We start from the raw sequence: 27081 nt of genomic DNA on the forward strand, positions 1-27081 counted from the left end.
GTTGCCTAGTAAACGTAACATATAAGTCTTTGGAATACCGGAGGAATCTGGAGGATGTATTTGACAAAGTTTGAAAGACAAGCAGCCCATTGAAAAACACATTGAAAAACAAGTTTTTTTTTTATTTCTAAACTGCACCTTGTAACATAAAGTATATTTTCTCCATGCACGTATAAAAATCATTGAATATTAACAAACAATTGGTGTAAGTTGTGTGTATCACATCTGATGAAAGGCATCCTTGTGAGGGTTTGCCTTTTGCACAATTTTAAATTAAATATATATATATATAAAAAAGTTTGCTATTATTGGCATATTTAAATGAATTAAATGATACAGTAGCTAATTCAATGACTTAATTTGAAATGATGGTATTTGCTTAGAAAATGTACCTCCATAGGATTCTTCTATACATTACTCCAGTTTACAAATTCACATAAGAAGTGCCCCTTCATCCTGGATGAAGACTCATTACTTTATAGTTTAGCATACCCTGAATAGAGCTGCTGATTAGCTGTGCATATTGCATCTTTGTTAGTCATTTGTATTACAGTAATTATGAATCATTACTAACTCTTCTGTATTCTTTTTTTCTTCTTTGTATGTTGTTGTGGCACTTGGTGCCACTGCTCTACTGCCAAGCTGCTTTGCTGGCCATAGAAAAGTCATCTCAGATACTGGTAGCCTTGGAATTACCTTGGAAAGATTCTGTCATCAAATTTAACGGCCCAACAGAGACTCCATTAGAGAATGCCAAGGAGGGGATGGACATCCAGTGGGCTGAAATCTTCAGGACTGTGTCCAACTTTGTTTTTTTTTATCTTTGTCTGTTACAGATGACTGTGGCTTCCTCTCCCACAGGTTTATTTTCCGCAGAGATGTTACTGACTTCATTTTTCTTTTGTTCTCCTCCGTTGTCAACTGGTCATAGTTTAACAATAAATTAATGGACAGATATTGCTGGTTTTCATTTAAATTAATTAGTTTCAAAGAACTTTGTTTTCTTGTGTGTTTAAACAAATCTGTGTCTTTACATGCATTACTTCTGTATTTAGTAATAAGCACATTTTATACTTGCATTTTACCTAAGCACATTTGCTTGCACTTAGTGAAGAGTGCTGTACAAATATAAGCTCAATTATTTTATTTCATAGTTGAAGGATGAGGGGGCTTTTTTACATGCATGCACTGCACTCTCATAAACTGAATTATCATTAATATTGTGTATTAAAATATATATATATATATATTTATATATATATAAGGATTAGAAACCTAATGATTTCTAAAATTTAAGGTAGGCAGTTTTGCATGTTGACTACAAACTGAGGCTGAACTAAACTATGTGTCCTTATATTTCATTGGAATCAGAACCTGCCATGGCAGTATTGGACACAAAGCAGGGCTAAAACCATACATAAGCATATACAGTACCCACATTTACTGACAGCGGGATATGGGAAAAAACTGGAGAAAATCCACATGGACAACAGGAAGTCATAAATGAGCTCTGGAGCTGTGTGATAGTGTCCAAAATGTAGCTGTAAATATAATAATAATAATAATATATTTTTAAAAACCTGTGATACAGTTAGCTATTATTATGTATTTTGGATATCTGCTCATTTCTTAATGTGTTTCTCATAGTGTAACTTCTGAATGAAAAGTCAGAATTTTTCAGATACTTGATTTTAATTTGATTTTGACAAGAAAATTAGAATCTTTCAGATGAAAAAGTATTTCCTACACATATATTCTGACAAGCTGTATTAAGATTTATTATCTCAGAACTGATAGTGCATTCATATTTGGTGGTATATACTAATTTCATAAATATTTCTTGACTACTGACTTTCACCCTTCTGCAAAGTCATATTTACTGTACACTCGTAATGTTGGTTTTGTAAATAAGGTCCAAAAATGAGGTTTGGCTTTGTTTATGAAAATAAATATATGCTAAAAATAACAATGCACTGCCCCTAGTATAATTGTCTCATGAAACAAACTAAATTGATGTTTATGGTAGGCAAACCACTGGCTAATACCATCCTTAATGTAGATAGCTAAAGGATCTCGGTGTTAATGATAAATATGTACAGAGTCTTTCCAGGACCTTGTTGTTCTTTATTCAATGAGCTGGAAGCAGCACCTGTGGAAACAATCTTCATTTTCATGCAACCATATTTTCACAAGCACAGCTATGCCAATGTACTGGTGTTCCTCCAATAAATCATCTTCAGGACACTCAGATATGAACAGCATAATGCAAACAGATATACATCAGCTTGGATAATCCTTAGTTAAACAGCACAGCGCTTGTCACTGAGTTCTTTTGTGTAAGTCCAAGTTAAAAAAATGACAAATCATTTCATATGTACAGATTTGTGGATGTTAAGTGATGCTTATAAAAGAATGCTGTGTGACCACACTAAACATAATAATAAAGATATATAATGAACAGATACAGTCAAAACAGGCAACCTATAGTCAGATTAACCCATGAAGAACTACTGGTTGAACAAATACTCTTGATCATTAATTCTAGAATTAGTATGAAATATATCCATTTTAGGTAGCTGAAGCATGCTTGCTCTGTTAAACACAGTTGAGCACTTTGTACAATGTTACAAGTTAAAAAAAAGATTTAAAAGTCCGTCTTAAGTCCTGGTGGTTTTGAATCCAAATATAAAGATTGTTGCCTCCTTCACATTTTGTTTCTCCTTTTAATATAAAACACTGAGCTACTGACCAGTGTAATTCTTACACAGGATCTTGCTTCCCACCCCACCCTGCTTCATATAAGCTAAAGTCTTCTTTTTTATCATTATTGTTGCAAGAGGATCAAAAGGCATACAAAATCTATAGCCAGCTTTGATGTGACGGGACTGATTTCCCCCTTTTCTTTAGTGAAAGAGATAACAGAAAAGAAAAGTGCAAGTCTATGACAGTAAAAGCACAGTCACAGCAGAAAATACTAATGAAACTAGGGTGTATGTCACAGATGAGCTCCCCAAGGTTGCTGAAGGTGCCAAAACATGTTAAGATAACCATTGTAATTATTATCCATCAATTAACAGTAATAACAATAATAATAATATTGATCACAGAAATTTGGTGTACATGAAAATGTGATGATCCGGTGGCATCCACAATCACATATGAACATAAGGAAAGGGCCATTGGGGATAGGGGAAGAAAAGTAGAAAGAGAGAGAACAAAGAGAAAAAAAAGGAGAAAAGATAGAAAGAATAGGTCAGAAATACAAAAACATAAGTAAACAGAAATTAACTTAACATAGGTTAGAGAAAAGTGTTAGTACAAATAATAATTTCAAAAAAACAATGAATGGAAAGCATGGAGCAGTATGGAGCATTGCAACAGGCCAAAGGTCAGAGTGTGAAGGCCAGAAAAAGTACTGATATATGTTCAGCAGACAAATAATTAACTGAACTTGGCTAAGCCATGCAAAACTGAATGATCAATATATTAAAAAGAGTAGTCCTCCACTGGAAGAAAGGATATGGTGTGAGTGATCATAGTACCCAGTACTGAAACTAAAAGGTACAAGTGAATTGTTGGGCCTTGCTGCATATATATTTTCGTTCGTCATGTGACTAGTTTTTTTTTTTCTGTTATTACAAATTTTGACTATTGTTTGCTTATAATATTGCATTCCTGCCTGCTATACTAATTAGTTCAACTAACTGACTCTAGATGAATGAAGCAGAAACCAAAGCTGCCAAATGATGTCAGAAAATGCTCTCTAGAGCTGGATACTTCTGAAATCACTGGCTCAGCTTTGCGTTTTGGACTGGACAAAATACTGACGGCAATCACATTCTGAATTTTTTGTGCTTATCATGTGGCAGTTCCCTGTTTGGATCCTGCTCAATACAGCACCTCATTCCCTGAATGGTCACCCCTTCATGGAAGAAAAACATACTAGAACATAGCAGAATTATCTTCCATGGTGCTTGTTGTGTTTCTTACCTTTTTGCAGGGCCAGCGCTACCATTAAGGCAAATTAGGCATTCGCCTATGGTGTAGATCATAAAAGGGGGGGATGGACCCAGCCGCAATGGTTAGCTACCGAATAGTCAGTTGGCGCACTAATAAGCTTGGCCTCCTAGGGTGCAAAATAACCTAGCATTGGCACTGCCTGTATACATCTAAATTGCAATTTGCACAAATTGGTAAATCCTTTTTGATCACTACAGTTTTGCATTCAATTCTGTGGCTAGCATTACCATTCCTTCAAAGATCACTGGTTTTAAGTAAGGCTAATAGGTGGACGACTACTGTGTTTTCGATGGCCCAAGATACTTTTGTAAAAAATTTGCAAATGCTAGTGTGGATGGCAATCGTTTTTACTTAAAAACACCATTTTTAAATGTAAACGTAGTAGTGTGGAAGTTGCCACAGATTTACATGAAAATCTTTACATGAAAAAGGACACAACCCTAACACATCTGCACCTGAAAAGATTCAAGGAAACGCATAAAAAAGAAAACTCTCAATTTCAGGGTTTATTCCTGGCTAATGCTTTTTCCTGTAACCCCTTAAGGAAAATTGTAGATTTTAAATAGAGACAAATAAGCAAGGCCTGCAAAAAGAGGCAATCATTTCTTCAATCTTTTTAATATTAAAGGGTAGCAGCAGCATACTGAATTGTGCTCCAAGAAATGAAATGACACACGCGGTTTAAGGTCAAACCAATGATCATATTAGCTACGTAAATGGCATAATGCGATTTCAGCCTGGGGAAGAAATGCACTTGTGTGGAAATATGTTTTTGTGAGACAAATACATTTTAAAAGTAATGCATATATTTTAGAACTGTAAATCTTTCTAAATCTTTCATCAGTCTTTTTTTATATATTTTTATTGATTTTAATTACGAACAGATAACATTTCATACAATCAAGTCAAATTTAACAAATCAAAGCAAAATCCGACCCCCATCAGATAGAAAGACAGAGGAGCCGGTAACCGAAGCTACCCTATAAAAGGACCAAGAAAAGAACAGTATCCTTTTCCCCTGAAATGGAAGCTTATTCTAAAATGTTATTGATTAAAGCCTGTCATATTTTAAAAAAGTGAGAATTTGAGTTTTTTCAATTTCAAGTGGTATAGAACATTGGTTACCCGCAGACTTAAGAGTGGTGGGGTGAGAATCTTCCAGTTGAGCAAGACAAGTCTACACGATAGGGTGTAGTAAAGGAAATTACAGTTTGTTTTCCGTCCGTTATCCACCTTAAGGCTGTCTGGAAGTACACCAAACACAGCTGTTAATGGGTCAGGAGCGACTGTAACACCAAAGCTGTCTGATAGGCATGCAAAGATTTTGGTCCAAAATGTTGTTCATTTGGTGCAGGCCCAGTACACGTGGCCCAGTGAGGCTGGAGCTTGATTGCAACATTCACAGGTTGAATTTTGCCCTGGAAACATTTTAGACAATTTAAAAAAAGATAAATGCAATCCATAAAAGATTTTAAGTTGAATGACTGAATGCTTTGCACATATGGAGCTTGAGTGTATTCTGTACATGGCTGCCTTCCACTCCTTTTCTGAAATATTGAGTGACAGATCCTTTCCCCAATATGTTTTAGGGTCTTTGAAAGGAAGAGACTTTAAATTATTTTTATAAATTGTAGAGATGCTATCTGAGTCTTCAAGACTGATCAATAATTCTTCTGAAATAGAACAACGAGGGAGGTGAGGAAAATTGGGACAGTTCCATTTAGGAAAGTTTCTAACTTGAAAGTAGTAGAGGAATTCTGTTTATCAGAAGTTGTATTTGACGCTGTGGAGGATGGCCGGCTGTTTATCCCGGTCAATACCCCCAAGCCGCCAGGTGGAGCCCTCCTTGCAGCATGGAGGTCCCCAGAAGACCAGCAGGGCATCATGGACAATGGAGATTTTATACACTGCCCTGCTGGATGCCATGGGGGCCACGAGAGGGAGCTGCAGGGAGAACCGAAGAGTTCTTCGTGCCCTATGACCCGGAAGTTCGTCATAGGAAGAGGCGGGCTTCCGGGGTGAGAAAAGGACTATTTACCCTGACCTGGAAGGAATAAGGACTTGTGGACTGTTGGGCAGGAACACCTCCGGGTCAGGGAGTATAAAAGGATCATGGGAACTCCCAGACAATGAGCTGAGTTGGGAGGCAGGGTGGCTAAGCGTCTGGTAGTGGAGGATTGGTTTATTGGTTATTTGTGATTATTATTGGGGAATTGTGGAGAGGAGCGTGCTTTGTGCACAATTATTATTATAATAAATAATTATTGGACTTTTACCTGGTGTCTGATGTGGTGTCTGAGGGTGCAAGGGTGCGAGCAAGCACTTAATCTGTCACAACGCATAATTGTTTGTAGGATGCAAAGACATTATCTATGTACAAGTTTGTAAGTGCTTTAATCCCAAACATTTCTACAAATTCAATAGTGTATATATTTGAGAGGGTGGAAAAAGGTGGTTGTTATGTAGAGGTGCAAAAGATAAAAGCTCTTCTGTTTTAAAGTGCTTCCTACACTAACTCCATATTCTGAAAGAAAGAAGGGCAATTGGATTTTTAGTGTAATGATGGTAGTTTGTATTAACTGGGGCACAGATTGCAGGAAATATAAAGAAGTACTACAAGATTTTATTTCTATGGCAGACCAGGTTTGTGGAGATTTATTAATTTGTGTTGATATTCAGGTCTTTATAGCTTGTATATGTGCCACCAAGTAATAAAATTGAAAACTAGGTAGTGCCATTCCCCCTTCTGCTTTAGGTCGGTGTAGAGTTGCCCTTTGGAAGTGTAGATGTTTTGAATTCCAAATAAATTAAGTTATGATTGAGTCTAATTTCTTAAAAAATGTTTTGTTAATGTATATGGGGATACTTTGAAATAGGAAGAGCAACTTGTGAAGGATGGTCATCTTAACAATGTTGATTCTCCCTTCTAAAATAAGGTCTAGTCTAATTCATTTTTTTCATGCAGGTAGCAAAATTTTGTTGAAAAAGAGCTTTATATTACTTGTAACATTGTCTTTTTATAATACCTGTCCAAGCATGAATAAAAATGCAAATTGTCCACTGTATTATTCATGAACTGCACTATTTAAAATAAACAGGTATTTTAAATGGAAACATTGTGTATTTTTTTTTACCAGTAGGGTGTTCAGAATACTGAATGTGCAAAAAAAAGTAAAGGAAACTCATATCAGACTTTAATAATTTAACTGAAATGGCCACTGTCACTTGAGTTTAGCAAAAATAAATGAGTGTTCATATACAAAATAAGAACTTTTCTGACTATTTCATCTTATGTTAATATTGTCTTTTGGTCTTCCTACAGAGAAGACAATGCCTCAGTTTCTGTTAACAGCTTATTTTAAGACACAAGCAAGAAAACCTTTGTACAGGACTTACTTGTCCTACTTTTTTGGGCAAAGTCTGGATTCATGAAAGATGGAGATATTTTAAAATCTGTTTTGAATTCTGTAACACTGCCCTGGTCATCATTCCAACCTCTACAACTCTTTGGCTGGATCAATCCAAACGTTAGGGAAAGCAGGCCCCAGTTTCATGCGGCTGCCCTTGCTTTTCCAGTTTCATCAAAATGTAGACGGGTCATCATGGCTAAAGCTTTGGCATGCAAAATATCAAGTCTGCACACCCCAGAGATCAATAAACAAAGATAACTCCCATTTCAATGGCTCATACCGGATGTACTGTACTACTGGCATAAAGTAGACATTTTATGAAGCTAAAAAACAGATCTTTTGAACATAGTTAGAATTCAAAAAGCTTGTTTAGAAATTTAGCAAATGGTTCATTAAATATCCAAAAAAAAAGCAACTTCAAGAAAAGGCACAATTCAGAAAATGGGAGTTGGCTATATTCATTGTTTCTCTAAGTGAACAGGGTGGCAGGCTTGCAGCTCTGTGAGAACGCAACCCCAAAAATTAAGGTCAATATTTATGCCCCCCGCCCCCAAACATCTTATAGCAGCCATTTGGAATTTTAGAATTTCAATGCAAACCACAATTCAAATTCTATCTTTTCTATCTTTCCTGGTGTCTCATAGCTTTGTGCGATATAACAGGCGTTCAGTCAGAGCAGCAACATTTTCACTGAGTCCAGTTAAACATTTGTTTTCTGCTGAGATGAGTAGTAAAAGCAGGCAAAACAGTCAGAGCTGAGGTGTGAGATTTCATGGTAAGACATTTAATTGGTAGTGTTCAGAAGGCAATGATTTCATACCTGGCATAGCAGTTGGCTGTGGAGAGGTCCTGAACATAAAGATTGCAGGCTTAGATTTTCCCTGCTGGTTTACAGCCTCCACAGAAACCTCATATTCGGTGTTCCATTCAAGGCCAGTGATAACAGCATAATCACTGAGAGCAGGAAGCTTGATTTCAGGTTTCCAGTCCTGGACTTGTTTCTGGTCAACAAAAAAGGAGGAATAGATATTTAAAAAATGGAGAAAAAAATCTTATTTGATATACATCTATTTATTTGGTTGATGCCTTTATCCAAGATGACTTACAGAGCAGCACCTGAGATACAACTGGTTCTATTTCTTTTCGCCTTTTTTTCCAATAGGAGCACAGGCAGGTGAAGTGATTTGCTCATGGTCACACAGTGTTAGTAGCCAGATTTGAACCAATAACCTTAGGGCTTGAAGTCGAAAACCTTAACCACTACACCATATTACTTGCCCAAACCAAAACGCTTAAGAAGGTTTTAAAACATTAACTTATAATTATCTTCATCGATTCATTTTCCATATTCAACTGTCCTATTAAACTGTTGTGGGGAGTTAAAGCCTGACCACTAATACTATTGTTAAACTGGCCAATTTATGGTCACGGATTAAAGAAATTAACTTAATGCCCACATCAAGGAAAACTGAATATGTAGAGGAAATGCAACCAGAGACAGCATACACTGTGGCAGGACCAGAAATAGGAGTTCAAAACATCATTGTGCCTTATTACTGTAACACCTCCATTCAAACCAAAATTATACCACAGCGGTTTTCAGCACCTCATACACATTTGTGTTTAGATTAGTATTAAGGCTGTTTAAGGCTGTCAAATATAAATTCACAAAAATCTTGTGCTGGCCTTCAAATCTTATTCCATAAGCACTTATGAAAAATCACTATAAATATCTTTACTTATAAAATCCAATGGTTCTTTATGATTCATAAAAATACAAGAAATTTTAAAAATGAAAGCACACCATTCAGTCCATCATGCTTGTTTGTTTAGCTCATAGCTAAGCTGTCCCAATATCTCATCCAGATAATTCTTTAAACATTTCAAGGTTTCTACTTCAACTACATGTCTTAACAGTTTATTCCAGAATCCTTCAACTAATTAATGGCTTCAGTCCTAAATGTACTTAATCTTAATTTCCTCAAATGTGTGATTTACCAGTAAATTGAAAGAGTTCAACTGGATGTACTTGATCACTGTTTTTGAGAAAGTTCTGGATTAGGTCCAAACACAGTATCTTCTCCTCAAGTTTAAACAGGTTTAATTTCTCTGTGCCTGTCACAGTAGGGAATGTCTCAGTAGTATCGTGAATATGGGAGAAACTAACCCTGTTAGAAAAAAATATTAACTTCAGACAGCATACACTCATACACACACCCACACTGACTCACAAATTAACAGCCTAAAGATTGCAGTTAACTTAACATGTACATTTTAGGCTGGCGGAGGAAATTAGGGAACTGTAAGGAAACTCCAAAGGGAGCAAGCTCCTTCTACACAGATGGAAACTGGTCTGGAAATTGAATCAGAGCTAGTGGTGTAAATGAGTCAACCACAATAAAGCCTGTGTTTCCTAAAAAATATGGCCATCATTCTGAAATATGCTTAAAAACAATTCAGTATCATGATGGCTGGAGACCCTCTGAGCAGTAGTGATGGCAGGAAACAACCATGGACAAGGCTGACAGTCAAACAAAGGGCTGACTCTTTTGCACACCCACACGTCTACAGTAAGACCAATACATTTGTGTTTGTGGTTGTGGGAACAAAAACAGGAGTATGGTGTGGACGAGGAGCATATACATTAGTATCTTACCAATGACTGGGGTTATTTAAAATATGCTCAGCCAATATATATTTTCTTCAAATGGTGGAAAGAGGCAAAAAATGAACAGTGTTATTTAATTATAATTCTTACATAATGGCAATACCTTTTCCATCTCCTATACACCAGAAAGAGGTGTACATTCTTTGTGCATCTGTTTTATATATATAATTTTTTAAAAATAAATAAATATATATATTTTTTTCCTTTAATTTCTTTAGAATTTATATGATATCTGTTAGAAGTAATTAAGTGGAAGTGCTCAAAATGTAATAAGCCCTATCTTATGAGCATAAGAAACATCTGACCCAAACAGATTAAAGCTAACTCCTCTGGTTTGGGAGTTACTGAGAATAAAAACATCCAGAGACATAGTTTAAAAAAATTGTAATCAAGATGTTACAAAACATCAAGGAAAGGGAATATTTAAGAACCTTTCTATGATTTCAAAACTTCAACCTAGACACTGAAGTTACGTTTTGACGTTGAGATACAAAAATGGATTTCCAGGAATGTCAAAACAGTATTTGGAATTCTCATACACGAATGATGCCAGAATAGGTTTCGGCCTATGAACTGGATTCTGTGGATTTGAGAATGTTGTTACACTGGAATGTCAGCTTCTCTCACTAGTACTTTTGATATTTGTGGGGTTGACATACATTTCCGGTGCGCAATGGGCCAACTGTTCTTTTTGATCTGAAGATGTGTATATTTAGGACTTTGTAAAGCCACAAATGACACCTGAATTAAAAGTGTTTAATGATCAGCTTAATAAATGGGAATGAAATCCATGGAATTTTTCAATTGTAACTTTATGTTACGTTGAGGTGGATCGATACACTTCTAGAATACATTCGTGCTGCTTTAAGTGTGGCTACAGGTAGGCCGGACCAATGGAAGCAATGGCTCTTTGGTGCAAAAGTACCAAAAGAAGGCACTTTTCAAAAAGTTGGCCACTGCGTTATGTTATATGGTAGTAAACTGAATGGTGTACAAACTGAACTTTTTTCAATTTCTTTTTATTGATCACTATTCTTTTTTAAAATTATAATGTTGATGTATAAAATACAAAGTTACATTTCTGGTTATTTTGAATTAGAATATTATGAGCAGTGTCTAAATTGCATATCTGCTGCATCAATCATGCCACATTTTCTTGACAAAACCTTCTGGTAGCACAGGCAAAACTACTAGAAAAGGAACTGCAAACTCCAGATAACTTAAAGCGTAAAAAAAGGGAGAAATACATCAGAAGAGACTAGGGGGCTTTGCTCCCTGCTTGCCAACCCTCTGACCTATGCTATGCGGCAGCCAATATGCATTGCTCGTGTATGTGGATTTCACTTTCAATAAACAACCAACCTTTTAATTCTCGCTGATACGCCTCTTCATTGGGAACACTACTTTTCCCTGATGGCAACATAAATTCGCCGATCTAAAAGTCTCCGACTTAAAGTTTAAATCTGAACAATATCTACATACTTCTGTCATATCACCTATGTCCATATATTCAATCTCTTTTTGTCGTTCTGTATTTCACTGAGTAATAATTTCTGTTTGTTTGCGCTAATGCAATGTTTACTGTCATTTTTTTGAGACTTTCGAATTTTAGTATTTTTATTATTTCTAACCTGCTCTGCATGTGTATCGCATCAACATTTTTGAACCTCTTTATGACGTTCCACTTTGTCATCTACTCTTTGTCTTTTATTTCCGGCCACGGGCGTGGTTAAATCTCTTGGCTCAAAGTCTTGTTTTGCGGGTCATGAAATTATCTCTCTGAAAAAGTCTTGTCTCATCCCAGGCTAAAAAGTCTCATTTCGTCCCAGGATTTTTTTTTACTATAATAGAGAGAGATATGTCACAGAAAATTAGAGAAATCTCAAAGGAGTCTGACCCAATTGGCCACCAGCAGGAAGCAGGAAACTGTACCTTCTTGTAACATGGCTGTTAAAGGGTATAAAGGAAGAAGACATGGAAGAAAGATCTTCAATTTGTACATGTCCCTCACACAAGAAAGAACTTAGCCTGAGAAGCAATTTAAGGTTACAACATTTAATACAACAGAGCCCATACTGTGTTAGCAGGGCCTCCTCACTATAACCAGAGATGGTCAAAACTGACATTACTGGAGTCAGGATAAAGAGCACCTCCTCTGATCTATATAAGGCAGGTTTACATTAGGAAACTGGACTTATAATCTCTTCTATTATGCAGAATAACCTTTATTTAGGACTTTTCTAGGTGCTTTTTTTTAATATGGGAAATTTATGGGTTTTTAAAATAAGGAAGCGTTCATAAAACAGCTCATTTCACATTTTCTCACTGACTCAAATCTGATACTTTTACACAAATGTGATCAAAAAGAAAGCAGGATTTACACTGTATTTGTGACCAATGCTTTGCACGAACAACCATGACATGTCACTTTGACCAGCCCTGGTGCCTGTCACACAGATTTGTGCTTAAAGTTGTAGTTTTTCATTTTCTGTTTCTGTTCTTTGCTATTCTGAGCTGACAAATATGGAGACATTCTGCACTGAAAAGATGTAAAGGAACACAGTGACCACCTTCTTTCTATTAAGTCACACCTATCTGACAAAATAGTTTTGATTCATTCTGCATATGTGAGACACATTCTGTACAGATTTCTGTACACGCTTAAACAGTATCTTATTTGGATTACTCACAAACATAATTTGAATTGTTAAATAAAACAAAAACAAATCAAAAAGGGTCACTTTCAGCTGCAGTGTGAATGTAGTCTTACGAGAATTTAGGCTTGTTCAGACAAATGCTTCCTACTTTATATTAAACAACAGCATAAAAAAATTAAATATGGAAAATGTTAAATCAGGGTTCTAATATACACATAGATTAACCTGAACCACCTGGTCTTGTTGTGTCATATGACATAGACAGTAGATGGTAGTTTTGGAACAAGTGTTCTCAAACATTAATAAAATACATGCATTAGAAGATAAGACTGCAAATAAAACCAACAAGATTAATTTAAAAAGAACAGGGAAAGGAGTCTGTGGCAAAAAAAAAAAACAAAAAAAAAAACTTGGAAGCCTGGGCGTCAACAAACCAAATTAACCCTTTAGCTTTCTGTCTCTCTATGGAAATCCATCCATCAATCCGTACATTTTTAACTCACTTAAACTATTTTAGTTTTGGGGGTTCAGGTCAATATGCACTCATGTAGAGCCCATTTGCAATCCCAGGAAAAAAAACCCAAAAAGCTGAAAAATAGATTCACTTCCACCAGTTATTTCATCCATTACATCCTGTTGTTTTTGAAATCTGCATATTCCAGCCAAATTAGACATACAAGAACCACCCTGAGAAAGGATTCCAGCCTGCACACATAAACACATTCACTTATAATAGGCTTGTATTGAATTGGCAGTTAACTTAACCTGCACATCTCTGGAATGTGTAAGGAATGCCAGAGTACACAGACAATACACGTGCACAACGTGAAAATCCTACACATACTGTGACTTGGAGGGATTTGAGCCCAACTTCCTGAAGCTGTGAAGCAGCAGCACTATCCACTGCTCCATCTTCCTACAAAGGCTGCCTTCACTAAGGTGGTTACAGTTGGGGATGGGTTGGAGTTCTTTCATTATGTGGTGCACTCATTTTGCAAAAGGGTATACTTGTACATTTAGGAAGACTAAAAATAATCACATTTTTCAGTTTAACACATCTTGATACTTTTCGACAAATTGAAAGTGCCTGCTAACTGACTGAGTGATTAGTTACACAAACTATATTAGCAGCAGCAGACATTTTCTCTTTACTGTTTCTGTAGAGGGCTATACTATTACCCTAAATCTCAGTATTAATTTAGTATTGAAAATAATAATCAATCTCCAATTAAATATTATTATTTTAGCACTGTGCATTTTATGCTTGTATTAACCCTTTCCACCCAAGAATGAACTAAATATCAGGCTGCTAACATAATAATCCTTTTATTGCACAAAATGCCCAGGGTTCATGGAATGACTCTTTTAAGCAAACATCTGCTCAAAAAATAGGATCCACTTATGATGCTCTTTAAGAGAAGCTTCACAGTTTCCAGAAGAGTGGCATTATCCAGTTTTCATCATATACTTTGTCTAAAAATACTTACAGCCTTGTATCTGACCAGATAGTGTTTGATGGGAGAACCTCCATCATCTTGCTTGATCCATTTGACCTTCACCTTCAGAGTGTTTCCAGTATCCTGTATAGTGCCTTCCAGTTTAGGCATGCTTGGTTCTCCTGGAGGGAAAATATTTCAGTTAGTGAACTAAAATGATAAAACTGTAGGGTAGATAAATAAGCAAAACATTTGAAAATGTATTCATTCATTCTATAATAGACGTTACGATTAGGATTATGTTCCATTATTAATTTTTTTCAGATTCTTCAGCTAATATGATTTATAGATTCATACACAGTTAATACGAAAACTGCTGGTCAATGGAAAAATGTTCTCTTCTTATTGACATATCATTTATGAGGACATCACTTTGAATATGTGTAAATTAATATTTGGCAAAAACAGAGGAAAGGTGTAGCTGAATTTTATAATGTGTAAATCTGCGTTGCACTGATGCTTAAGTTGGAACAGCAAATGGAACTGAAGTTTGGTTATGTGATTTGTTGTCAGATGTGGCCCAGTGCTCAGTGCTGCCACCTGATAATTCAAAGATCCGGGGTTCAGCTGCATGCCCAGTAACTGCATTAAGTTTGCACATTCTCCACCATCTTAAAAGCAAGAAATATAGTTAACTGTCATAACTAATTATTTTGAGTGTAAATGAATCTGTGGGAGTGTGAGTATGCACTGATATGGAACTAGCTCCCGTTTAAGGTTAGTTTCTGAATTGCTATCTGAAAGTCCTATCAACCTACAGCCTGATATTTATAAAAGTAGCTTCAGAAAATGAGTGGATAGAAATATTTCTGTCACTTATGCTAAGCAATTAATGCAACTAAATTCCCACGGTGGTTTATTTTAGACTCTGCTAGGAAAATGACCTAAATTTGGCATAATTAGCAACGATTTTCAGAAAGCTCCTACATCACATGAGTGTCATTTAATATTTTATTAGGTGAGTTTTTGGTTTAGGGTGACACAGTGGTTAGTGCTCCTGTCTCATGGACCCTGGATAATGGCCTGAATATTGTAATTGGGGACCAGTGTTTATCTGGGTGCAGCTTTGGACAAAGTGCCATTCCACCACCAACCTCTGTCAAACGGATTTCATTCAAATTATGATTGTACAGTATATGGATGATGGCTTTTTCCCAAGATGCTGTAGAAGAGCAGGTTACAATACATTTATTCAAATATTTTTTATTACTGGATGTAATAAGTGTTTAAGTTTAATATGTCATTGTACTCTGTGCTAAAATATATTATATAAATCTGCCCTTTTCTACTCACAAGCACAGTTGACACAGAGCCAGATTTAGTACAGGGGTTCACCATATAAGAACTGCTAGGCAAGCATTATAAGACAAAACAGTTAAGGACAACTGCAAAATGGGCAGTCAGACTGAGGACCATTGTATACTATTTTTGTGTGTCAAAGTCAGCATGAAACTGTATCCTCTTTCGCATTGTTTGGAATGGCATGATTCACCTAAGTCGGGGCTTGCACAAGAAGAAAGAGTATAAAGTCTTGGAACATTGCCCGGCACACCTTTGAAGTCGACGGACAGATGGACGATAACGTCATCCGATCCTGAAAATCCTTCCACCGCATGGTGAAAGTGGCAGACTCTACACATCGGGCCCCCGCTCCCAAACTGGGTTCTTGCCATTGCTTCCTTTAGCTGTTACGCAGCGTAAACAAAGCTAAGTTATTTCTCCTATGTGATTTCTTACCGTCGTATCACTAAGGTGGGGGGGGTGGGGTGGCGGGTGGGGTATTGCCTTGTTATATTATATCTATATAGATTCGGGTTATGTAACACACTACAATTACAAAAGAACTAATTCCCAGGGAGCTAGCACTCTCTGTTGGATACACTGGAGCACAGGCAGGTTATGTCAAGTGAACCAGTAACCTTGTGGTTTAAAGGCTAATACTTTTGCCACACATCCAATTTAGCTGCATGGGACACATTCTGAATATAGAAGGAAACTAGTATATTTGGAAAATACACAGACAGGGAATGAATAAACCAATTCTACATAGACAACTTGGAATTATGGTCTCAGGGATAACGACACTTTCATGTAAGTTTTAATTATTAAACAGTATACCTGGCTGAATGAAACCTTCCCCTGCTTTTGTTTTACAAATTCAGCATGTTTCTCGTCTGTGTCAGACACATCACTTCAAACTGAACAAATCAATGTAATGAAATGTAGCTTCCTATCAAAAGAAACAACTTCAGTTTTATTAGGAGGAAATGGAAGAGATACCAAAGTATGTAAGCCTCCCTCTAGAGCCTGCTTTCTGGCACCCTAATGAAGAGACACACAGCAAACTTAATTAGCTTCACTGTGTACTTTTAACAAGCTACTAGATAAAATTTAATTATATATCAGCCAGTAACTGCAAGTTACTGGAAGCACAATTAAAACATTTAGAGTTACACTGAAAATTAGCATAATAATTAAATTCACTCCTATTACAGATTTGCTATCTTCTACAGTCATGCGACTAAAATTTGCTGAAGTGTACTTTTGGCCTTTGTTCTTTTTGTAGTCTTATTGGGTTTTATGAATCAAGTGTCAGCTGTGAAGCAAAGAAATCAGAATTTTTCACAGATTATAAAACTGGAGATACATACTTTCCAAGTAACATGGAGTGATACACTTTGTAAAACACTTAAAATATGTGTGTTTATGCGTATTATGCATGTTGGAGACAGACAAGATAAGTAAGTTAGAGAGATGTGAAGAGAAAAATGAATAAAAATCAGGAAAATATTGCAAACACATGTTTTCAAGTGACAAGATTCAAAAGCAGAGGGGTGAATGCAGCTTTCAGGGGAAAAAACGTTTAAAACAGTTGTGAAACTATAAACCTCCAAAAAACTGAGAAATATTCTTTTCATAGAAACACTAAAAAATAATTAGCTGTACAAAAATTGCATTAGCTGAAATTTCACACTTGAAATATACCAAGACCAATCTATTTTTTAAAAGATTATTTACATCCCCTTATATATCTAAAATTACATTTACAAAACTATTTTAAAAGCAATGATAGATAAATTATGTCAAATGGTGCAGTGATTAATTACAAACCCTGGCCTGGCTCTTATTTATGTAGAGTTTACATAGTCTTTCCATGTCAGTACAGGTGCTCTAATTTCTCTCCTAAACAGATGACAGATAAATGAAGTGGTTGACTCAAAGGGCATAGCCACACTGCCACATTTTTGTTTAAAACACAGTTATTAGTCTCTGGTTTTGCCTTTCATCTACATTCCTCCTGTGTTCTGAACCCCAGAAAATGGAGACTTCTGAAAACACTCTCCAGAGCTGTACACTTCTGAAACTGCAGCCTTCGTGTCGTGGTGTGGACAGGCATAAATGTAAAACAATTACCGGTACATTCTTCATTTGTTTGTGCTTGTTAGGTGGCTCTATCATGATTAGATACTGGTCATTACAGTGTCTGATTCCCGAATTCATCACCCATCACAGACTAAAAACATACTCTGCCATAGTGGTCACGTAAGAGTATCATTCCATGAGGCTTGAGGTGATGCCTAACTGTATGAATGTAAATCATGTTTTGTACAGTTTGATTGCTGCATACATGTGCAAAAGCTAAATCTGATCACTACATTATTGCAATAAATTCTGTGGCCACTGTCATTACCATCCTTTTAAGAATCCTCAGTTTTGGGTAAGATGTCTTTTTGCGTGCATGCCCAGTGTAGGCAGACGATTAGGTCACTTTCAGTTGTTTTGGTGTAGATTTTTGAAAACAATGTGAAAATGCTAGTGTAGATGGAGATCATTTTTGTTTTTTAAATGCAGGTGAAGTAGTGTGGACATAGCCTAAATTTGTCTGCTTTAAGTGAGGATGATTGTGAGTTTTCTGTAATCGACTGACTCTGTCTTCTTGGATACATTATACTTTGCATCTGATCTTGCTTAGATAGAGTCAATAATTAGATGAAGCAAGCAATGAAAATGGGTGGATGTAAAACTGCAGCCTGTTCGTATTGTTATCAGTGCCATCTTAATGGACAGGCACACCTGGGCACTGTCCAGGTGCCCCAGGTGCATGGGAGGCCCTATCCCATTATAATCTTGCATTACATATGAATTCAAATTGTGTGCCATCTGTTAAGAGAAAGAGTCAGGACATGAATAAATTAGACTTCAGCAAACTCTACGTGGTATTGCCCAGTTCCAGCATGGTGATAACTTGATTCAAGCAATAGGACATCGTACAAAGATTTTAAGGCCTCGTCCACATGTACCTGGGTATTTTTTTTAAATCAGCGTTTTCCTCCTTTGTTTTGGAAAAAAAATCCTGTCCAAACATGCACCATTTTAAAAAACATCTCCATCCACATGAAAATGCAAAACTCTCGCAGTTAAGAGCACTAAACAGACATAGATAACAAAAAGAATGTGATTTACATTAATGTCCATTGCCCTTTGTTTTTCGAATGTGTGTTCAGCATGGAATTTGTGAAAATGCAGGTATCATGAACATTACCTGGCCATCTCACTACGACGTCAATAAATAAACATTTGTATTCACTGTGGCTTATATGTTAAGAGAAAACTCCCCCATTCTGTGCAATAAATCCATGGAATCTGTGGATAGCTGCTTTATTTCTACATGAGTCCCGGTGAAAGCTCCTTTACTTTAGACTCAGTGACAGGTAACTGTACATACACAGGGCCCAAGTGGATGGTAGTTGCTTCACACAAATCTCTCGAAAGAGTCTCTCGAAATTTAACTACAGGAAATTAGGGATACATTTAGTGAATATCAATTAAAAGCTAGGAGTATTTAAGCTGGCTTTTATTGATGTGTATTGAAGACTATTGAGGTAATAATAAAACAATTTTTAGCACAGAAAACTCACAATGATTGTGTTAAATGATTAATGGAAAATATAATTTACAGTAGTTTTCTTTTATGGCTGTTTCATTTGCATAGTATAGCAATACATTTATTGTGCATGTGCTGAAATGTTTACTTTTCAAATCTTATTTTGCTTAGATATTTGCCTTGATTAACCTTTGATGTACAATACTGTATGTATTTTAAGTACTAATAGAATAGAAAAATTGCAAGTTTGTGCTAAATACTTTATTAAAAACAAACTCCTGGGTTTGGTTAACTGGATATGCAATTTAAAGAGATTGTTATTTTCACGGGAAATGTTACAAATGCATTATTTTTACTTTTACTTTAACACTTTAGTAAAAACAATATTTGGAATTAACTTTTCTTTAAGATCGCTTTGAATTTTGATTCTGTTTTTGGAGTTTGGACTTGCATCGTGACATCGCAACATATGAATATCATTTCTTTCTCTGTAATAAATAAACTGACTTTTTTAAATGTTTGTCCCTGTGATTTGTTAATTGTCATAGCAAATGCTGTTCTCATGGGAAACTGTAATCGTTTTAAAACAAATGGCATATCAAGATCTCCTTTTGAATTGTGCGTTGCTTTCGGATATACACGAATATCAACTCTGTCTTTGATATCGCTGTCTTTCGAAGCTATTATTGTTGACAATTCGTCACATGTTGGTTTATTATAAATGTGGCCGTGATCTTTTGGATTTATATAGAAATCGAAGAAAATTTCTCTGGTAAAAGAACTTTGGCTAAGACTTCCAATGTTGATTTAGAATTTTGGTTTTGATTGTATTGTATGATTATTTTAACTATGATTTGTCTCCTGGTCCATTTCTATTTAAATCTGCCTTTTCCATTTTGCCACAAAAATGCTGAAGAGTTTCACTTCCACTTGTGTGACCATTCTTGGTTTATCTGAGAAAGAAAGGGATTTAGTATCTAGTAACAACACAACATTAATGGCTAGAGGTGATGTTTACTGGTTGATGCAGAAGATCAAATTACTGCAGAGCACATCATATAATTTCACAGAGGAAAGGTCAGTATCCCTGTTCTGGGCAGGAGTCAGTGAAAAAGCAAACAGTGAACAGAGGTTAGTCCATAAGTACTGCCTGGGAAAAAAACGAGCATAAATAAATCTAAAGCTGACATCATAAACTTGAAAAAGGTAACATCAAGAAACATAGGGGAACCATGGGTAGTGTTAATTCTAGGGTCTTGAGTCAGTGTCTCTTTAAATAATATGTGATGTATATTTAATTTCTATTTCCAAGCAAAAGCAGGTGAGTGGCATGATGAAGTATGAAAGTCAAATGTGAAGTATGAGCAAAGGCATGGACTACGGGAGGCATAGTAAATAAATTACATAATGCCCAGCTTTCATAAAAAGATTAATCATATAAACAAACATTTTTGATGGAGAAAAATATCAAGCTAAAGGTAACAAATATAAACCCATAAAATAAAATTGACCTCACTAGTATATCTCTTGAAATATAGTACATGGACATTATTTCTTTAACCATTTGTTTATTAAAACTATTCAATTCAGTTTTAGAATTGCAGGACCTCTGAGCTTATCAGACAAAGGTAATGTATTAAGTACATTCAAACATACTCATATTAAGTCAATTTAGATCTCCTAATTAACATGCGTACATTTGGGATGTGGAAAGAGAATTTAGTACCTGTCAAAAATGTGAATATGCAAACTTAAGGCAGACAGTGTCATGGCACTTTAGTATGAATCAGCCACACTAAACAATGTACAAGTGTCTCATGTGTGTTTTTGAAGCATCCTACACATTATAAATAAGGGGCTTCTCTGCTGGTTTTGATAGATGAATGGAGGCCTGAGTGTGATATTTTGGAGGTGATTTTTGTTCACCACGCTAAATCTGATGTCAGCCAGCAGGCAGTGTGGTGTAGTGGTTAAGGCTTTGGACCTCAAGCCCTGAGGTTATGGATTTAAAGCCCGTTACTGACATTGTGTGGCCATAAACAAGTCACTTGACCTGCCTGTGCTCCAATTGGAAAACCAAAAGAAATGTAACCGATTGTATCATAAATGTTGTCAGTTGCCTTGGAAAATGTCATCAACCAAATAAGTAAATGTAACGTAAAGCTTGCAGTTTTTGCTCATGACGTTTTTGCCACTGCCTCTCATCCTTTACCCAGCAGGTCTATTGTTTGCCAAAGGGATGAAGTAATTATCTTAAGAAGCTTAATGTAGTGAATTTCATTTGGTGCCCTAGGCTTTAAAATCAAACCTTATCTTGTATTGTTTGAATAACATAAGAAATGTAGACATTTTTATATTACATTCTTTTACAATGCAAAGTTAAAGGCTAGATTTTAAGATTAATTGCTGCCCTTGGGGTTTTAACTTTGACATCCTTGTTTTTGGGATTACCTCATTTTTCATACTCTGCATTATACTGTACTTTTTTTGCAAGTTCTTTGGACACTTAAGGGATGAATTTGCAAGTGCAGCCCAAGAAGGCCTTGGGTAGTTCATGGCACATTAAATGTTGTCTCTCTTAGCAAGAGCATCCAGGTCATCTGTTGCTAAAGTAATGTACATCAAATTTGACTTTTCAATTTGCCTTTCAGCTTGTAACAAATCTGTACTTAAAGGCTTAGATTTACACTCTAAAAACTACATAATAGGTTTTAACCTTTTAATTGCTGCTTCCTAAACATCACTGCCTTGTGGTCTTACAATTACTGTGATTAAAATGCTGTGGAACTGCCACATCACAAACAATTCCACTGATTTTGTTTCAAAACTGAGATGCACGCATACTAAAATATGCAATTACAAGTAAAAGTGCTTTTTTCAAATTTGAATACTCTGTGAAAATATACATTTTTAATAGCATTCAATGAATACAATAGGCTATGAAGATTGACACATTACGTAGACTCACAAGGTACATGGTATGAATAAAAATCAGTTATAGACCAAAATGAAACATTCAGTTAGTTGGCATAAATGTATTATGGACTGGCACTAAGCGGGGAGAAGGAATGGTGTATTGGAGATAATTTAATGTTTTCAGCTGACAGATTTCAGGTAATAGGGCTATAGCCTCAAGATCTTGTCATGCTGCAAAAAGTGCATTGTATTCTGAGAAAGCTGAAAGGCAATAGTGGCTTTAGATAATTTTACACAATTAGAACCTGAAACAGGCCCTTAGACTGTTTTTTGTACTGCCAGCCTATTTTCAGCTTTTGACACCCATGGATATCAACATTGAGCTTGAGTGTTAATGAATTAGTACCATTTTCTGTGTGTTGAGAAACTGCGAAAGTGTCAGCCGCTCTGCTAGCAGAAAGAAAGCTGGGGTGAGGTAGGGACTGATGGCCTTCTATTAGATTTATTTTGAAAAGAGCTTTAATTTACTTCAGTTGGTGCTTGTTGCATAAACTGAGCTTTCACTTACTTTTTTGACATATCTCAGTTGCCACTCAGCTAAATGAAAACTTTGAGAGGTGCCTCGGACACTTAAATGATGCCTTCTAACTGTTGACACTAAACACTTTTTAAGAATCTCTGTCTCAACAAATCTTTCAATTAATTTTTCGATTAAGAAATATATATTCAGTAAATAAGGAACTAGACCTGCTAGGAATCGTCATTTGGAACTGAATGAAACCTGCACGAACCCACCCAGGTTGTATAAATCTTAGTATTTCTTAAACTGATCATTCCTTGTTTAAATATGGTCCCTTAAGGGCTCATTGCCACCTTTTTTAATATAGGTGGTGAAAGCAAAGTCAATGAAGCAGTCTGCCATTAGAGGCTCCTAATGTTAAATATGTGGGGAACAATACAGACAATGACACTTGCAAGAGCTTACAGGTAACAAGTACATAGATGGTTTTAACATTATGTTTCTGTTTCCCATTAAGTGGTTAGTTGGTACCTTTCGTGTTAGGTGCATATCTAGGGTAATCTAACAACACCACTCAAGACATGTAGTATTAATATTACTTTGATATTGTAAATATAGTATTATTAAATTCACTTTCATAAAGTGATGTAGAATATCACTGTAGAATTCTGCTCCCAAATGCTCTTTATGTGGAGTTTAGAAAGCTGTTTAAATTAAATTTTGGGTATACTGGTTTTTTCTTATTTTTGAAAATGAAACACACTGAAAGCATGTGTTAAGTTAATTGGTGGGCAAGCCTAAAAGTGCTTTAGAGTGGACACAGGATGGACTGGTACTTTTTCCAGGGTTGGTTCTGACTTGTGCCAGATGCTGCTGGGATCTGAATTGGATTAAGAAGGTTTACAATGGAAAATGATATCATGTTCCTATGCCTGTGATTTAGGAGAGTAGGACAAGACTGGTAGAAAATGTATACATTCTTAAGAGACATCAATATGTCAGTCTAAAACAGGGTTATGCTGTTCAGATGCATGGTAAATTAGACTTGCACACATTTTCCGACACAGAAACGATTATTTTCATCCTCCTTTGCTTTTAACTTCCTAAATCAAAAGAATATTTGTAAATACTCTTGTAATCCAAATAAATAATGCTGAAAAAAGTAAATTATAAAAAAATAGTTAGTGACACAGAAAAAAACAGCATTAAAAAATGGCATTTTAGTCCAGTCATGAGCATCTCTCTCTCTTTCTATGCAGTTAGGTGAAAGATTGTCAAGTGCTAAAGGGAAGAGAATCATTAGGATTATATAAAAATGAGAACCACTTACATAACAACCAAAGAAACACACATGCTGTGACGTGCAACATTGAGTATTCAACATGTAAAGATGGTGGACTGGTGTCTAGCCACTCTTGACTTGCTTACAAATTAGGTCCACAAGTCCCATTATAGTACGCCACTTGATATTTTGTATTAAGAACAGAAGAGTGTAAAGAGAAATGAGGGCTATTCAATCGATACAGGTTAACACAAGTTAATATCAAATTGTGAGAAAGCCATAGTACCACAAAAATTGAGATATACTGTATGGTAATTTCGTAATGGTCCACATTTCTTTAATAATGAATAATTTTACTGTGATCTTCAATAAATGAATTGGAAACTTTGACAAATATACGAAGAACATAAAATACAAAAGAACACATTTTGATTAAGGGATTCTTCTCATATGGACCATGCACCATGGATTTGATCTTTATCACCAATGATGGACCCTGTGTCAGACCTCATCATCAACTATTTTCTCTGCAATGGAGTAATTTAGAGGGGCCACAGAGGGGCAGGGAAGCCTTCTAGCTAAAGTGGTTGGAGAAGAACTTTGCTTATCTCTTCTAAATTGCATATTTAAAAAATTGTTTAACACAACCATAACAGGCCATTGCTTAACTGGTAACCCCTTTTGGTTACCTAGATGTGTCAGAAGGGTCATTGCAAATAACTAAATGTTCCTCGCACATGAAATTCAACTAAGAGAAACAGAATAAGCAGTAAATTTCAGTCACAGAAACATGTTTCTTATTTTTTTAAAAGTTTGCCTTTGTATTTGGTCTTCTGTTTCTAGTTTTTATTGCACAACTAATTAAAATAGACATAATGTTGTGAAACTATGATAAAAGTTTCGGATGAAATATACAAATGCCTTATATATTTTTTTATATGAAATATACTAAAATAAAAAACTGCTATTGTCTTTATAATCTTTTACAGAAATTAGTTTGTCCTCCACTGCAGATATATTAGAGTCTACACAAACAGTTTTATTTAAAAATGAAAGGCTGATACAAAAATACAGGCTTATTACTCTTATAGCAGGGCTTTGATTTTACAGCGTCACTCTTATTTCTCTAGAGTAAACTAAAGAACGATAAAATAAAAAAGCAGAATCTGGTTGATGGCAAGGAGATAACCTACCAATCAAAGGAATACATCCGTGTACATCTATTTAAAAAAATCCAGTAACTTATTAACTATGCACTTGGAATAACTCTTCAGTCTGATGGAAAATTTAAAACTACTACCACAACTACTAATAATAATGTTAAAAGATGGTGACAATTGTAATATATGTAATGAAATAATTAGTCCTATTCATAGAAATATTTTTAATATGAGGTATGATGCTCTTGTTCCCTCACCATCATGTTAGTTGCATGAAGGTCAAAAGAATGTCTAAATATTGAATAGTTAAGTGCTGTCTTGAGTGCCATTCATATGCAAATTGAAACAGCTCTGAACACATGTTCTGTATCACTCCATAATTTTATACTAAAAGGAAGGCCAATTTTTTTTTTTTTTTTGCAGAAAACCAAGGATCATACTTCAGATAATGTTGCAAGAATAATCTGGCAATCCATTGCACACAGTTCATTGTTTCCCTGAAATTTAGTTTCCAGTTCATTTCACTCCTCTGGTAATGAGAGGGTCTGATATATTGATAAAAGTAACAGAACAATTCAAACTATAAGTGGCAGAGACTTCAAAATGGGACTTGAGGTGAAACAAGAGTGCACACCACCCCCCAGCTTGATACATGTGAATAAAACACTCAAAGGGAAGGTAGGAGGTGGTTTTCCAAGACATAGAACACAAATCACATCCAACATGCAAAACCAAATAGTGCAAATAAAGTACAAAGAAAGAAGAAGCACTAAGATATCTAACTGCATGCATCGAGCAATAATATCTGTTATTGATTTGTTGTGAGCTGTCATTTTTAAAATATATATTCTAATAGTAAATTAAAAGTACAGTGTATTAATACTTTATATATATATATACACACACACACTCACACACAGAATATCAGTATATATCAGTATATACAGTATATATATATATTTCTATATATACATATAGCATTTATACTGAATGTTATAAGAGATACACACACACATTTTGAGGACAGGGCTTAAACAGGTCAGAACAAATAGTGAAGTCAGTGGCTTATTAAAGTCAGTTAATTGTTAATTTGGAAAAGATGAAGGTGCTGATATTGGTGGAGGGGAATATGTTGCAAGCGTTTCAAGCAAGATGTGGGTTTAGTTAGGTTATAGTTGCCAGACAGGTAGGGTGTTAATGACACAGATTTTTGGATCACAGTAGGATTTATCTTAAAAATAAATAAACAGAGTAAAGGTGAAAAACCTAAACTGCACTGTTTATTACACAGTGCTCAGCACAAAATGAATAAACACCCACTACTTTGGAAATATGTCTGTGCTTATGTAGTATAATATCTTTCCAAAAAAACAAAATTGCACATTTTAAAAATTAATTTAAATATTATAAGAATTGGATAAAATAATGGTAATCATAATCTATATTATTATAAAACCAATGTAGCGAATCAAATGCTAAATTTTTAGCTCTGCAATTTAAAACCTTCAGTCTTCTTTCTAGAAGCAGATGACATATAAACAATGGTGTTAGAATATTAAACCATAACATGAACACCTCCAAGTCTCAAAATATGTTGAGCATGCCTTTAGGCTCTAATGGGATTACAGAAGCACTTGAAGGTTAATTATGTTTTGCAAAGACAATTGTTCCACAAAAGAAACTGATGTAGCTTTAGTTTTGCCGGTATGATGTCTATATATGTTTGCTCTATGATTTTTGTGGATATTTTCCAATAACCACCATATTTTTCATTAAATCTAAAATATTTGTGTGAAATTTAATGGATGCAAGCAGAAAATATATATTTGTTTTAACCCTTGTAATAAATGACTTTTTAAATGGAATCACTGTACTTTGGAAAACCATTGTCTCCAACAATTGTTATCTCAAAACAACGTAGTTGCTAATTACAGCACAATGAATTACAATATAGCAAATTCAACTATTGTTATCTTCTCACCCTTTTCTTTCTCTGATGATTCAGTTGTCTCTTTCTCTCATTCCACAGTGACCACTAGCTCTCTGGACCCTATACCCTTTCATCTA

The 27081-nt window shown here is 35.4% G+C and overlaps 1 protein-coding gene across 19 annotated transcripts in view; it reads right to left on the reverse strand.

The window, feature by feature from the left end:
- The window catches only part of ncam1a (neural cell adhesion molecule 1a), a 712545-nt gene that overhangs the window by 38011 nt on the left and 647453 nt on the right, over positions 1-27081 (reverse strand). For 16 of the 19 annotated variants that reach the window (XM_039764024.1, XM_039764021.1, XM_039764025.1 and 13 more), the window contains 2 exons: positions 14243-14373; positions 8251-8431 (listed from right to left, as the gene is read on the reverse strand). In XM_039764024.1, the coding sequence (XP_039619958.1) occupies positions 8251-8431; positions 14243-14373 (312 nt within the window). Of the gene's footprint in view, positions 1-2103; positions 3020-8250; positions 8432-14242; positions 14374-27081 lie in introns of those variants that run through there. The other 3 variants (XM_039764023.1, XM_039764029.1, XM_039764022.1) reach the window with 1 other exon arrangement.

This window comes from Polypterus senegalus, chromosome 9, assembly GCF_016835505.1.
Source record: "Polypterus senegalus isolate Bchr_013 chromosome 9, ASM1683550v1, whole genome shotgun sequence".
Lineage (NCBI taxonomy): Eukaryota > Metazoa > Chordata > Cladistia > Polypteriformes > Polypteridae > Polypterus > Polypterus senegalus.